This window comes from Sardina pilchardus, chromosome 7 (genome assembly GCF_963854185.1).
Source record: "Sardina pilchardus chromosome 7, fSarPil1.1, whole genome shotgun sequence".
Taxonomy (NCBI): domain Eukaryota; kingdom Metazoa; phylum Chordata; class Actinopteri; order Clupeiformes; family Clupeidae; genus Sardina; species Sardina pilchardus.
The window spans coordinates 32,474,313-32,490,337 of NC_085000.1; the positions used below are offsets into that span (position 1 = coordinate 32,474,313).

General features: G+C 41.9%; 2 protein-coding genes across 6 annotated transcripts in view; both read right to left on the reverse strand.

The window, feature by feature from the left end:
* Window positions 1–6,394, reverse strand: part of LOC134087976 (microtubule-actin cross-linking factor 1-like) — a 41,031-nt gene extending 34,637 nt beyond the window's left edge. For 4 of the 5 annotated variants that reach the window (XM_062541853.1, XM_062541854.1, XM_062541852.1 and 1 more), the window contains exons 1-2: window positions 6,338–6,394; window positions 4,454–4,638 (exon numbers count right to left, since the gene is read on the reverse strand). In XM_062541853.1, coding sequence (XP_062397837.1) covers window positions 4,454–4,589 — 136 coding nt within the window. In that variant the 5' untranslated portion in view covers window positions 4,590–4,638; window positions 6,338–6,394. The remainder of the gene's footprint in view (window positions 1–4,453; window positions 4,639–6,337) is intronic. The other variant, XM_062541851.1, reaches the window with a different exon arrangement.
* Window positions 6,395–12,753: 6,359 nt separating this feature from the next.
* LOC134087984 (uncharacterized) overlaps window positions 12,754–16,025 on the reverse strand; it is a 12,752-nt gene continuing 9,480 nt past the window's right edge. The window contains exons 9-11 of the mRNA XM_062541864.1: window positions 15,062–15,191; window positions 14,845–14,952; window positions 12,754–13,971 (exon numbers count right to left, since the gene is read on the reverse strand). Coding sequence (XP_062397848.1) covers window positions 13,540–13,971; window positions 14,845–14,952; window positions 15,062–15,191 — 670 coding nt within the window. The 3' untranslated portion in view covers window positions 12,754–13,539. The remainder of the gene's footprint in view (window positions 13,972–14,844; window positions 14,953–15,061; window positions 15,192–16,025) is intronic.

Sequence of the window (16,025 nt, forward strand, 5' to 3'; positions counted from 1 at the left end):
GCCAGGTTTCATTTTCAGTTGGTCTTATTGCACTTTCTAACTTGAGAGGAGACACGTTTTAAATGAGAAAATTACCAGAAATCTTAGTCACTTTTAAACATGAAGCTAGCAGGCGAGAAGCTAATGGTCTAATCCGATTCAATGATCTATGCTAGGCTGAAGCTAAAAGTTGTATCGCCAGACTCACAGAATGGCTGGATGAACTGGAACAAGGTAAATATCGATTGTTTTGCTCGAGGGGAGGTGGAAAATGAGCGTATTTCCAAAAATGGCGGAATATCCCTTTAAGCAGTGTTTTTACGTTGACAACTGTCTGCAGAGTGTGCGCACCCCAGAAGAAGCCAAAGCTCTTGTGGATGATCTGAGGAAGCTTCTGGCCTCAGCAGGATTTGATCTTCGCCAGTGGGCATGTAACATCCCAACCGTCATAGATCACCTACCCCAGGAGGCCCGATCTGACAGTCTTGAGCTTTGGTTAGCACAAGATAAAACGGATCCCTTTGAGTCCACTCTAGGACTCAGTTGGGACTGGCGAGCCGACACCCTGGGTTATAAGCATCGACCCGTGATCTATGAGGTGCCTACCTTGAGAAACATCTATAAAGTTGTGGCAACCCAATATGATCCATTGGGCTTCCTGCTACCTTACACTACCCGAGCGAAGATCATTATCAAACACCTGTGGGACCACCAACGGAGCTGGGACGACTCAAACTTGCCTCAAGACCTTCTGCAGGCATGGCGCACATGGGAGGAAGAGCTACAGTTTCTATCTGGTGTCAACTTCCCCAGAGCCTATGTCCCAGCCACTGCAGACAAGAGTGAGATCAGCCGAGAGATCCATATCTTTTCCGATGCATCTGAACAAGCATATGGCGCAGTAGCCTACCTGAGGTGCATTGATCAGCGCAGTCAAGCTAACCTGTCCTTCATCGTAGCAAGATCCCGGGTGGCCCCTAAACGACTCCACTCCATCCCACGATTGGAACTATGTGGTGCTTTGGTTGCTGCTCAGCTTGCCAAGATGTTGAAGAATGAACTCACAGTGCCCATAAATCAAACCATCTTATGGACGGATTCGACAACAGTCCTTACATGGCTGAGATCTGAGTCTTGTCGGTACAAAGTTTTTGTGGGGACTAGGGTGTCCGAAATCCAGGAGCTAACAGAACATGGCTCTTGGCGCTTTGTGGACTCGGAGAACAATCCTGCCGATGACCTCACCCGCGGCCAGAGCCTGAGATCCCTCACTGAACCAAGCAGATGGTCACAGGGTCCCCCATTCCTCCTCCAAGATTCAGCCTCTTGGCCTGTGAGTCCCATTATGGAACCCCCCTCAGACACCACAGAGCTGCGCAAATCAGTCTTTTGTGGTACTACCACGACTTCCTCAGTAGTTTCCAGTCTGGACTGTCAGACTTATAATACCTGGCAAGAACTCCTTGATACTAAGGCACCGGAGATCCAGTCACTCACAGACTCTAGCAGTCCACCAAGCGCTGAGAGCTATAGCCAAGCAGAAGCCCTCATACTGAAGCTTGCGCAGCAGGATTCATTCCCAGAGGACTATCAGAACCTGATGGCAGGGAAACCGGTGTCCTGTAAGTCGCTTGCTCACAATGTCTCCGGAGATGGATAAGACGGCTGAGCTGATTCGGGTCGGTGGTAGGCTGAGACGAGCTGAAAACCTGGATCAGGCAACAGTACACCCTGTGGTCTTGGATGCCTCACACCCCATCACAAGACTGCTCATTAGTGACTATGACAGTCGGTTGCGCCACCCCGGACCAGAACGCGTCTTTGCTGAGATGCGTCGATCATTTTGGATTCTCCGTGGACGGGAAGCCATACGCAAGCATCAGTACCACTGTCCTGATTGCCAGCGTTGGAGAGCCAAGCCTACTAACCCCAAAATGGCTGACCTGCCCTCTGCTCGCCTTCGTCTCTATAAGCCAGCATTCTATTCAACAGGAGTGGATTGTTTTGGCCCATTCTTAATTAAGATAGGTAGACGCACTGAGAAACGCTGGGGCATCATCTTTAAGTGCATGACCGTGCGAGCTGTTCACCTGGATCTACTTAGTCACATTGATGCCGATTCCTTTCTCATGGCGCTGAGGCGTTTCATCGCTCGCCGTGGTACACCATCCGAATTGTGGTCTGACCAAGGCACCAATTTCAGAGGTGGGGAACGGGAGCTGCGAGAGACCTTTGAAGGAATGGCTCCTGAGCTACAGAAACAGCTTGCCCGTCAGAAAATAGCTTTCAGGTTCAATCCCCCAGCTGCCCCACATTTCGGTGGTGTTTGGGAAAGGGAGGTTCGCTCCGTCAAGTCTGCACTTTATGCCACCTTGGGGAATCAATCGGTGCCGGAAGAGGTCCTACTAACGGTCTTGCTGGAAGTGGAGCTCATTCTCAATTCAAAACCATTAGGGTACGTCTCAGCTGACGTCGCTGACGCTGACCCTGTAACACCCAACAGCCTACTCATGGGGCGGCCTGACGGATCCCTACCACAGGTAGTTTATCCTGAGACCGAACTACTGAGTCGGAGGCGATGGAGACATGCCCAAGTGTTAGCCGATCAGTTTTGGGCACGTTTCATCCGAGACTACCTCCCGAGTTTGCAGACGAGGCAGAAGTGGACTCTATCCCCACCAAACCTAAAGGACCAGGCGGTGGTGATGATCATGGATCCTCATCTACCTCGGGCCTTGTGGCCCATTGGACATGTCAAGGCAATCCATCACAGTGACGATGGTCGTGTCAGATCTGCTGATGTGGACATTAAAGGACAAGTCTACACTCGACCAGTGTCCCGGTTGGTGATCCTACCTGCCCTTCCATCAGGAGACGATGACGGCGTTCCCAGCTCAACCCATCCCAGCTGATGCAAGTCACCTTTTCCTGAGATCAAATGTGCTCTGCACATTTGGGGGCGGCTGTAGAAAAGGCTCCTGGGACTAATTCAGTTAACAGTTGCATTTATATTTGTGGTCACTAGTTTCTGTTTGTATTTCATTCATTCTTTGTAAATTGTGTGACTATCTCTTTAAGTAACAATGACCTATTGGTAAATGCGGAGTCACATGTTCATTGCGCAGCAATTCCCCGCGAAAGTGTTCAGTAAGAAGAAGAAGAAGACGGTGAAAGTTAGTTTCTAGTTATCCCATGCAGATAATTTTCCTTTGGCCATATTGAAGTTGCCACCGAGTGCTAGTGAATGACATTATGTAAGTAACGAACATTCTAAAGTGTTGTTGTGAATGATTATGTTAACCGCGAGGTGAATGTGCATTCAGTAATTCAGTAATTTAATTATAATCGCGAAGGAGAAATGTGTGATAAAAGCGGAGATTTATAGACGGAGATTAAATGCACAAGCCACGGGTTTCTTTACTGTTTGCTAGTATCCCTTTTATTGTTACATGCTAGCGAAATTGTAGAGCTTTATTTGGAACAATTTGGAACTGTACAAGAGTTAGTTCAACTACCCTTCCTACATTGACTCTGATAGCACTTGCCCTTGCATACGGCCGCCATTATGCTGTTTAGTGGTTCAGCTTGAGCGACCAGTAGAGGGTGCTCTTCGTAAATCATAGGCTGGCTGCTATGCCAATTTATGTTTGGTGTACAATGAATACCACGTTTATGTTGTATTGCCTTTATTATTTGTAGTCAATGTGTATTGATACAAGTGCATGATTGTAATATGCCTTTTGCATACCTTTTGTGTATTACAGACTATATTGCATTCGGAGGTAAAGAATAATATAAATCCAAATCCTGTCTCATCATTGTGTTTTGACTGACACACCGGAGTCTTTACGACCACACTTCAGCCTAAAGATATACAGTCCTAACCCTTCCCAACAGGAACAGAGATATAGAACGGGGAGAGGAGAGGAAAATAAATGTGACCCTGCAAAGTGAAACCAGTCGCTTTGGTAAAATTCACTAAATTAAGTTATTGTGCTCACATGAACGGCCATAAACTAAGCTTTCCAACGATATGTACAGTATATCGAGGGTATTACACAAACTGTTGCATCTAAAGTTGACATGGTTCTCCCATCACAATATGCCAGAAAAGGAGAAATCACTCCGGGCCGGGGACAACGGGAATGACTGCTAATGTGTTGAATCTTCACCGGGTTTAACAGTCAAAACGTATGTTTTTTCCATGAAATGAGCTTACGATATGAAACTGTAGACGGTAGCCTATACTGTCGAATTATGCGAAAACGTGAAATTCAACATTTTAACCCGGAAGTTTTTATATTGTGGATTTTCTCAAAATAGCATTGTGCGCAAAGCGACTGGTTTCGCTTAGCAGGGTCACAAATAGAGCAACACATAAAGAGTGAATATTTTTAGAACTGAATGGGGAAAACTGAACCAAATGACTGATCAAAAGAAGGAGATGTCTGTCTGGGTCAGCTTATCCACCTACCTGTATCCATAGAGACAAATAGTGATCGGCAGTATTTCCTGCAGTCATCCACCTCCCTCTCAAGCTCGCGTCCTCTCTGCAGGGGTGAAAAGTATGCTCTCCTTGCTGTCGGACAGGAAGTCTCCCAGGTGAGCATCCAGGTTCTCCAAGTGTGGCTGCCGCGCTGCTGGGGATAGAGAGCGTACCTGAGGGGACCATGGCACGTGGAGAGACAGGGGGTTATAGAGGTGTGTGTGTGTGTGTGTGTGTGTGTGTGTGTGTGTGTGTGTGTGTGTGTGTGTGTGTGTGTGTGTGTGTGTGTTAGGACTTAGGTAGGCCATCTTTTGCCAAGATGGTCCGGCCATGTTGGATTGCACGCATTTCTAGTAGCGTCTCGCTGCGGCTTGCGGGAAGGCGTGGCTTGACATCAAGCCCCGCCCACATCAAGGACAAGTGCATTTTGGGATTGCTTAGACCACACATGACAGCGGTGTAGCATCAGGGATCGTGCATATATATATATATATATATATATATATATATATATATACAGTATATATATATTAGGGCTGTCAAAATAACTGATTAATTTAGATTAATTAATTTGAGATAAAATAACTGATTAAAAAAATGAACGCAGATTAATCGATGACCTTTGACCCGGAGCCATTCTAGTCAGTAACCATTAGACTTTAAAATGGGGAAACGGGAATGTGCTGCCTGGATCATTGATTGGCAAATTTACTTAAAAGAAAATGGCCTGACGGTGTTTAAAAGAAAGTGTTGATTAAAACGAAGTCCTCTGCAATGTCTGCAGCACAGAATTTGCATATCACCGGAGTTTGTCAACTCTTAAGTACCACATTACTGCAAAGACATAGTATTGACATTGCGATTTTGCGATTACATTTTATATGTGATTAATTTAGATTCATTAATCACAGAGTATGTAATTAATTAGATTAAAATGTTTAATCGATTGACAGCCCTAATATATATATATATATAGTGGCGCTATGAATGCTTTGCGTTTCACCAACACGATGATTAAACGAATTCCATAAAGTTTGTTATTGGGATATGATTCATGTGAATGTGTGTCATCGGGTGGCACAATACTAACCATTTTGAGATAAAGACAAATAAGCAGTCCAACAGATCGTCACAAACTCGCGATCGGGCAGGCAAATCTCCCCTCTTCCTGCTACGCGCATTGCGCAGAACAGATCTCAATCACAAAATGCACTTGTCCTTGATGTGGGCAGGGCTTGATGTCAAGCCTCGCCTTCCCACGGGCCGCAGCGAGCCATACTTTGGTTTGGGTGCAAATAAGAAAATGCCTCCATCCCACTATTTACACGCGGGTGCAAATAATCACTCAGTATTATTATTACTCTTTGCCCATCTTGCTATTACTGTTTGGTTTTTGTTTATGTAAAGCACAATGAATGACCTCTGTGTATGAAATGCGCTATTTAAATAAACTTGACTTGACCTCCATAAGTATTTGAACACATAATTTGCTAAAGTTGACAATATAGCCTAGAAAGGAATATAAAATCCTCTTTTGGAAATAGATCAATTAAAGAAGAGGATATATCCAACGTTTAAGGACATACATTTTCTTTGTGAATGAATAATGCATATTGTACTGTATATAATAACTACTAATGTAATATATGTAATATAAACCAAGGTAAAACCAGCCAATTGCATAACGAATGTATTTTGTAAGTAAGCATGCTAGTAAGAAGGGAATGAGGGGAAGCTATTTGACCTAAGGAACACAACCATAAACAAGTATGAAACAGATATACAGGTCACTAAAAAAACAACCATATTCAGTGTCATAGTAAACCAGTCAGAAAAGCTCAGTTAAGAGAATAGACCATTGAAATATCTTACTTTTTATGGATTAAACTCTGTCTTCCCCCGTGTCTGACGTGAACCTAAACAGGTTACACTAGCTGGGAAAGAGATATAAAACTAATGCAACCAAACCGGTCCTACAAGAACAAGCATGTGTACAAGAGATACAAACCCAGTGTTTCACGTCACAACGCTATGAATTGTAGATAATTCTCTTGAGGAAAGTATGCATACTATTACGGAAAGCCCTCAAGCATTTCACAATTTTGCAATGGGACCACCCTAAATCCACATCAAGTTTGCAGAAACGCACATCAAAGTGAGTGAGTACGGTTGCGTATTGCTGTCACACTAGAAATAAAAAAAAAAGGCTCAGTATCAAGTAATTACGTGAAAGTTTCAAGTAATTACGTGAAAGTTTCTTGTTATAGCAAGATCTTTTTCACGTTTTAACAAGATAAGTTTAATGTTATTACATGAAATTATCACGTTAATTCTTGATAGCAATATTTTCACGTTATAATGTAAAAATATCATGTTATTTCAAGATACAGTATGATATTTTCACGTTTTTACAATTTATCACGTTATTACATGATATTATCACGTTATTTCATGATAACGAAACTTAACGAGACCAGGCTGGAGAGCCTATGGCTGGCATGGGCTAAATGAGAACAGGCTCGTGTCTATGAACATGCACCCTGGCTGCTATTGCAGTGCTGCTTGATGAGTGTTTGCTTTTGTGTATGTGTGTAGGTTACAGTAGGCTAGCCTACATAGTCGCCATCTGACCAAGTAGCAGGAAAAACGCCACACCGGGATTCTTCCCGACTCTCCCGATTGCCACTCCACTGCATACAGGTGCAGAATATTCTGGACAATGCTGGGGTGTTTGCATTTATAACAATCATCCACACGTTTGATAACTGGAAAATCGCCATAAACTGAGCTACCTTATTGGACCATGGAGTTTTAGCACCACCTACTGGTGTGGAATGTTTTTTTCAAACACACAGAACCAGCGGACTAGTCTTCTAGATTGCATGATGTCATGTTATATTCTAAACCATGTATTTGTTTCATGCTTAATGAGCAGAAGTAGATTTTAGCTCGGCATATATGATAATTAACTAGCATAACTAAACATCAAGTATTTCTTGAAGAAACTGAAACCACGCCTGTGGCGTTGTGCCAAAGGCAATGGTCCTGGTTTGAATCAATTTGTAATTTGATCGACAAATTCTTGTAAAGGTCTTACCAACAGTGCTTCTTCCTCCCATTGGTTCTCCATCTTTGGAGACTTGTTCAAACGTCAGGTGGAGTGTTCTATGTCCCACTTCCACACACCAGTGTCATGGAAGGATGGAGATGAAGACTTGAGGAAAAGTTTTTACTGTTGGTTGTTTTATTCTACATATAGTCTCCTCTTATTAATATTATATAACATTGCTTCTGATACACTGGACATATCTGTACATGTTGTTCATAATACATAGCCATATCATGTGTTGTCTGCTCTTATTACTGTAGGTTACTGCTAATACACGGCACATATTTTTACTGTAAAAACCACCCTTTGTAAACCAACTGCACTGTCTACAATGCACTACAGTGTGACTGGAAAGTTTTCAGACCCTTTCAAATTGTTCACATTTTGTCTCAGATTCATCATAAATGGATTCAATTCAATTCTCTTCATATAGTCTCGCAGTTGATGGTGTACGAAGTGAGAGTGAAAGTGAGAGTTCAGAGTGAAAAGCAAGCCACGAGGACGAGATAATTGTCCATAGACCTGTGAGACAGAGTTGTGTCAAGACACAGATCTGGGGAAGGATACAAAAACATTTCTGTGTCTTTTATTTTTTATAATAAAGTATTAGAGCATTGTGTGTGGATTGATGTTAACTTAACCCATTTTAAGATGAGTCCAAAACATAACAAAATGTGGAAAACTTAACTGGGTCTTAAACTTTTCCAGTTGCGCTGTACATACGGTGAACATATCAGTATGTGTTTACAGGATCTTAATCTGAAGAAAAGGAAAATGTATCCATCCCTTAGAATGAATGAGTCCCTCAGTGTTCCCTGCAGAGGTGTTTTTGACCTCTAGAGGTGCTGTGGAGGAGTGCCCTTCTTCAACTTTGGTGATGAGAAAAAAACTCCTGAGGACCTAGCTCTTCAGAATACCTCCTCTCCATTCTGCTCAACAACTGGACATGCTTACTCTATCACTCATCACTTGACTTTCACTCTTCTAGAACTCCCACTTGGTTCTTTGTGAGTGCTTATTGCTGCACTAGCATGTGCTTGGTTCTATGTGAGTGCTTATTGCTGCGCTAACATGTGCTTGGTTCTATGTGAGTGCTTATTGCTGCACTAGCATGTCATGTGCTTGATTCTATGTGAGTGCTTATTGCTGCGCTAGCATGTGCTTGATTCTATGTGAGTGCTTATTGCTGCACTAGCATGTGCTTGATTCTATGTGAGTGCTTATTGCTGCGCTAACATGTGCTTGATTCTATGTGAGTGCTTATTGCTGCGCTAGCATGTGCTTGATTCTATGTGAGTGCTTATTGCTGCGCTAACATGTGCTTGGTTCTATGTGAGTGCTTATTGCTGCGCTAACATGTGCTTGATTATGTGAGTGCTTATTGCTGCACTAACATATGCTTGATGATGTGTGAGTGCTGCTTATTGCTGCGCTAACATGTGCTTGGTTCTATGTGAGTGCTTATTGCTGCGCTAACATGTGTTTGATTCTATGTGAGTGCTTATTGCTGCACTAACATATGCTTGATGATGTGTGAGTGCTTATTGCTGCGCTAACATGTGCTTGGTTCTATGTGAGTGCTTATTGCTGCGCTAACATGTGCTTGATGATGTGTGAGTGCTTATTGCTGCGCTAACATGTCTCACTGGCTTGTCTCACTATATCTTGATTGTTTTTTTTTTGTAAGTCTCTTTGGATTAGGGTGACCAGACGTCCTCTTTTTCCCGGACATGTCCTCTTTTTGAAACCTAAAAATGTGTCCGGGCGGAATTTCAGAATCGTCCGGGATTTTTTTTATTCTAGCCTAACGTGTTTTCACCGAATTTGCATAGAGCTCCACAGTCCCGCCCACAGCCTTGTCCGGAAGAAAAAATCCAATACAATTTCTCCATTGACAATTGGAGAATAAGCCATAACATCGTAACCGTCCATGGTAGACTTAAAACCAGCTACGATGTGACTAAGCGATTATACCTGCTCATTTAGATGTCAAAAGTTAATGGGGGCATCAACCTTGTTTTGAGAAAACAATGCTTTATTCACGATTTAACGAGAGAGTACTACACTACCCGACACCCTAACGTGTAAAACTGGTGAAAGCAGAGCCTTTGATTGGTAGAGATCGCCGTTGCCATGGCAATCCCAAACAAACTGTACTCAACTTTTCCCGCGCCTATCGTCCAGCTATGTCTCGCTGGAACTTCAAAACTTAAAATGGCTGCAGGGCTGTCAGGACCGATGTGTGGTCTTCCGAAAAAGAACGGTTTTCTCATCTTGAAGGTTGAATTTACTCAATGGAAACAGTAGGAGGTAATCATCTTCTTTTCTCAGATTAATATGGAACCATGTTAAACTATCGTTAGGCTGCAAATGTTGGAAATGTGTGTACGTTTGCAAAGCATCATGGGATTTGAGTTCTCTATCTCGGAATTTAAGATATGTACACAGTCTTGTACCTTTCGCTTTTTTTACATTTTCGGTTCATTTTTTCACTCGAAATTATAGGTTATATGCTTATGAGTCACATCGTAGCTGGTTAGCCTAAGGCATGGTCTAAAACTCTTTATATCCGAATTTTTCCAGAAGTCAATGGGAGAAATTAATGAGAAATTTACTTCCGGACAAGCACCTCTCTCGGAGGAGGGGCGGGACTGTGGAGCTCTATTGCTCTCTCTTTCATTCACATAGTAGGCTAATCACGCCCTCCACCTACAGTTCGCTTTGCATAGAGCTCCACAGTCCCGCCCCTCCTCCGAGAGAGGTGCTTGTCCGGAAGTAAATTTCTCATTCATTTCTCCCATTGACTTCTGGAAAAATCCGTATATAAAGAGTTTTAGACCATGCCTTAGGCTAACCAGCTACGATGTGACTCATAAGCATATAACTTGTAATTTCGAGTGAAAAAATTAACAGAAAATGTAAAAAAAGCGAAAGGTACAAGACTGTGTACATATCTTAAATTCCGAATTAGAAAACTCAAATCCCGTGATGCTTTGCAAACGTACACACATTTCCAACATTTGCAGCCTAACGACAGTTTAACATGGTTCCATATTAATCTAAGAAAAGAGGATGATTACTTCCTACCGTTTCCATTGAGTAAATTCAACCTTCAAGATGAGAAACCCGTTCTTTTTCGGAAGACCACACATCGGTCCTGACAGCCCTGCAGCCATTTTATGTTTTGAAGTTCCAGCGAGACGTAGCTGGACGATAGGCGCGGGAAAAGTTGAGTACAGTTTGTTTGGGATTGCCATGGCAACGGCGATCTCTACCAATCAAAGGCTCTGCTTTCACCAGTTTTACACGGTAGGGTGTTGGGTAGTGTAGTACTCTCTCGTTAAATCGTGAATAAAACATTGTTTTCTCAAAACAAGGTTGATGCCCCGTTAACTTTTGACATCTATATGAGCAGGTATAATCGCTTAGTCACATCGTAGCTGGTTTTAAGTCTACCATAGACGGTTACGATTTTATGGCTTATTCTCCAGTTGTCAATGGAGAAATTGTATTGGATTTTTACTTCCGGACAAGGCTGTGGGTGGGACTGTGGAGCTCTATTGAGTTGAAGTGTAGAGCGGGGCTGAAACAAAAATTTGTTTCCTGTTCATCGTACTGCGCAGACTCAAACTCAGTTTGTGCCGTTAGCCCGCTGTAACTCGTCTGATAGATCGAAAACCTCTGAAATTGTTAACGTTCGTTTTTTATATATTAGTATTATGTGTACTTGCCTCTAGGTAATGCTTTACCATATCAAACAGTAGGCTACCGTAGGCTACACGCATTTTCACTGATCTTGCGAATGACTCTCCGTCATGGTTTTCGTGCAGGCTCACTCAGCTTCTTATCCAAACATTACGGGCGAACGTTAGCTTCCCTACAACAGACATGCTAAAATACTTCTTCACGGGAAAGCAACGTAATATACGGGGAAGAAGTGAATTAATTTTGCCTTCGATACCCTGTATAGAATACACAGAAGCTATAAGGGAGACAAAGGGCACATGTTACATGAAGTTATGGGATCGCAAAAAAATCTGAAATCTATGGCCGTCCAAGGGAGTTAGCAGAGTGTTGATCACCAGCTCATTTTGTGTTTCTACTTCCGGGAATATGCCTGCCCCCTTGGTAGAGCCTGACCTTAGAGCTACCGTCATTGGTCGATATTCTCAGGCTAAACATTTAATTGGTTATTCACCTCATCAGCACACACTTCCTTGTTTACCACTGGCAACGCGCAAAACTATCCGGCATCTTCAGCCATGCCGAAACGCAAGTGCAAGTTCACTGACGAATTGAAACGTTATTTCCATATTTTTGTCTCGGTCGAGATCAATACGAAGCTGAGTGCCTGACCTGCAAAGCAGGCAGTTTAGGAGGACTGAAAAGTATCAGCCATGGGACAACTTTTCAACTTAAAAATGTCTCATTTTGTGCAATTAGGTTTTATTTGTTCTTACTTTTTGTTTTACCATTGTTGTGCATACTTACATTGTAGCCTACAAATGTATAGTTTGTTTTTGCACATCTAAAACTTTCAACTACAAGTGTTCAAAATAGACTTTTGAAGCAGTGTTTTTCTGTTAGTGTTGGGCCGGCCAATAAAGCTCATTATCATATATCACCATGTATGTTGACACATTTGTATGAATGCACGTGTTCATAGGTGCATAGCCTAGGCTATGTGACCCAAATACAACCCCCCCCCCCCCCCCCCCCGCGCTGAAGTGTCCTCTTTTTTACAAACTCAAATCTGGTCACCCTACTTTGGATAAGCATCAGCTAAATGACTACATGTGAATGTGATTGTCATCCAACACAGAGCTGCACAGTGCGGCAGTGTGAGTGTCTAATTTGTGAAACAGGCTTCTCTTGTGAAAGAGTTCCTTGTAACTCTTGTTTGGAGTTCTAATGAAAGATCGCTGCATGGTAGTTTTAAGGTTGTGCTCTCTGCATGTTTTAAGGTTGTGCTCTCTGCATGATAGTTGTAATGTTGTGCTCTCTGCATGATAGTTGTAAGGTTGTGTTCTATGCATGATAGTTGTAAGGTTGTGTTCTCTGCATTTGAAAATCCATGTAGCACTGGCTACGTGGGACGGATTCAAACAAAATCCACCCTTTGATTTTATTGGGATTTATTGAAAAAAAAAAAAAAAACAGACAATACTTTCTGTAGGTAAAAAAAAAACAAGTATTTATTTAGCTTGTTATTTATTTAAAAATCTATCAGAATACCAGTGTGCAGATTTAATTTATCGACTACAAGATTTGCTGGAGGAAAAAAGGTCTGCATCTATAGATACAATGCAAGGATATCTTATTATGATAATCACCATGCTATTATTTACATGCTGCTCTCTGGCAGGATTAAACTCATCATATTATACAAAGCACTTAAAATAGAACAAATAACTGCTGTAACTGAACTTTTGTGTTACCGCATTTGGAATTTACAGTCATGTACAAAGAGTATAATTTCTCACAGCGTGGCATACACTTAACCAACATTTTGAGAAATGCAATTTTGATAAACTATTGTAATTACTTGATATTTGAACATCACAATCTGTTTTACATTTACCATTTAAACATTCACTTTATCAGTAATGATAACTGTCCTGGAAATCCAGAGTTATTATTGAGAGAGCACAATTTGAATTTGCTCAGCGAGTTACTCTTGCAATCAGTAATGATGCTCATTACCTATGTCCTTGGGGCCGACATGCACCAATCACATCGGCGTATCTGAGGCAGCCAGAGGCAAGCTAAACAGATAACGACAGCACTGCAACGTTGAAGTCCGGAATCAATCAGTAAAACCTGGTCGTAGTGTTATCCAATTGCATCCTTGAGTTGGGCCATTATCATTAGTCATAGCTGGACCCTAAATCCTCTGTAGATCTGGGTCTGGATATCCAGGCTAAATGATGACACAATCACGATAGAAAAGCTTAAAAAGGCCTCTTCATTTTTTCCTTTTGTTGACATCAACTTTTGATTTCAGCAACTCCACCAAACCTTTGGCATGCATGCGAGACCTGGGTTCATATTTTAACAGTGGTTTCAAAATGGTACCAAGAGCAGGCTGTAGTTTAGCCAGTGCATGAGGACTCTGGCGATCATGGAGTAGCTTTCGTATTTTCTGCGGGTTGTTGCTTGGCCAAGGTGGAGAGTTTGTGAACATCTCCAGAAGAGTGATGCCAAGAGACCACATGTCTGACATGGTGCTGCCTTCCTCACACTCTACTAGGCACTCTGGGGCCATGTAGGCAGGGGTTCCTCCTAGTGGACCACAGTAATCTGCTGTTTTACCACTTCCTGCTACCATTGACATAGTTTCTTTGCAGTTTGCCAAGCCCCAGTCAGTGAGATAGGCCTTTCTGTCACCTTCTGAAATCTGAAAACAACAATGACAATGAACAAAGGAAAACCCACATTGAGAAAGGTCAACTTAAACTACCAGTATTTGTGAATAACCTTTAGTGATTGGAAATGTCTGATCAGAGACCCTTTAACAGCTAGCCGCACCACACCAAACAGCGATGGTATTTTGATAGTCACATTTGAAGGAATGCTTGCACGCGATGGGTGTATTCAACACAGGGACTCCACTAAATCTGGCTTTACTATAACCTGTGTTTGACTAGCAGGACTCATAGCCAACGACAGAACAGTTCTACAGTTATTTGCTATCACTATTGACTGACAAGGGTGTTACAATCGAAAACAAGCAACACCTACCCCAATAATATTCAAACATGCTCTTCTATTATGCTTTTATGTCTTCGTGCAAATTTAGGAATGTGAACTAGTGAAATAATATTCGAATGACTGAACAAAAATCCTAAGGATATTTATCTTGCAGATGTGTTGTTTGGGACTTGTTACTAAGGGCTGCTTACATCTCATGACCGTACGTCTTCAGCGTCTTTATATGCACCTTTTGCTTTAGACCACGTTTTTTTTTTTTATCAATGGCGTAATAATGTTCAGAGGGTGTAAGATGGCGGTTTTAGAATCATGCTCCAGACCTATTTCTTTAATTGACAAACCCGTGGGCACTGTGGTCAATGAAAGTGGAGTGCATGCGAAACATTCATCACTAAATTAGGTGTAATAAGAATGAGCCTTGCGTTACGTTTGGCACCGGGTGTACAATAGGGCCCTGAACCTGTAATTCTTGAGCATGAAAATGACACTTTGAATATCAATAAGCTTACAGTAAGATTCTTATGATTTAATTTGACCCCTTATGAAACATGATACTCACCATTATGTTGGCTGGCTTTAAATCTTGGTGGATGATCCGTTTTTCATGTATGTACTCAACAGCCATAGCAATCTCTAAAGCCACAAACAGCTTATCCTCGTACTGCAACTGAGAGTAGGATAAATAAACAATGTTTTTAATACATGTTCATTAAATTATAATGTATTATATGTTGATTGTTATTATTATTTAGATGTTTAGAGAGAACATGCCTCACCTTGATGGGAGTGTCTTTATAAATAACATGATTGAGGTCGGCACCCTGGATGTAGTCATTAGCAATGAGGATCTGTCTCTTACTTTTGGCTACAGCCATCATCCGCACAATGTGGGGGTGGGACAAACGCCTGAAGAGTATTTAATGTGAACTTTTGTCAATATTTTAACAAACATACATGAGTCATGTTTACACTATGCTTACTGTATTAATGTGATATTCAGTGCAATATTGTTTGCATGCATATTGTACAAATATTGTACAAATCAGAAATAGACCAAACAATTATATTATGTTTGTTTGTGTGTTAAACAGTATTGCACAGTGCATACTATTAATGTATTGTAATACTCTGAAATTAAAACTGTCACAAATTAGGTAATGTTACAAGTATCGACACTTTTAAGAATGGCCGTATCCTTTTGAAGTAACATGCGTGTGTGCACGTCATGGTTCTACTGCCTCACATAGCCTGCACGTCTTTTCTCCTCATTACACAGCTGTCGTGTGTGTGACATTAACAGCAATTAGCACTGGGGAGAAGAAATACTCTTTTCTGATTGGCTGGTGCAGTGGCTATTAAATCTGAAGAACAGGACACCTATGAGGTAGATCTGCTAAAAAAGGTTGAACCACATATTATGAATGGTAACTATAACAACCATAGTAGGACGATGGTCGAGCCTGGAAGCAGATTTTGCAACAGTGGTGTAAACTGAAAACAAGCTGTCAAGCTGTAAACTGTCCATCACTGAAAATTGTGTAATGGAACTGCTTGTGTCCTTTGCTTACCACATTGTTGGTGTTTTATTTTGTGTGTAGAGACCCAGGGCAAGCTACCGACGAGGTTTGGCAGCGTTCTGAGCATATTAGTGTTTCAAAAATGCTATTTTGAAAGCGTTTGGCTCACTGCCACTAATCTATAGTGTGTGTGTGTGTGTGTGTGTGTGTGTCTGTGAAGGGT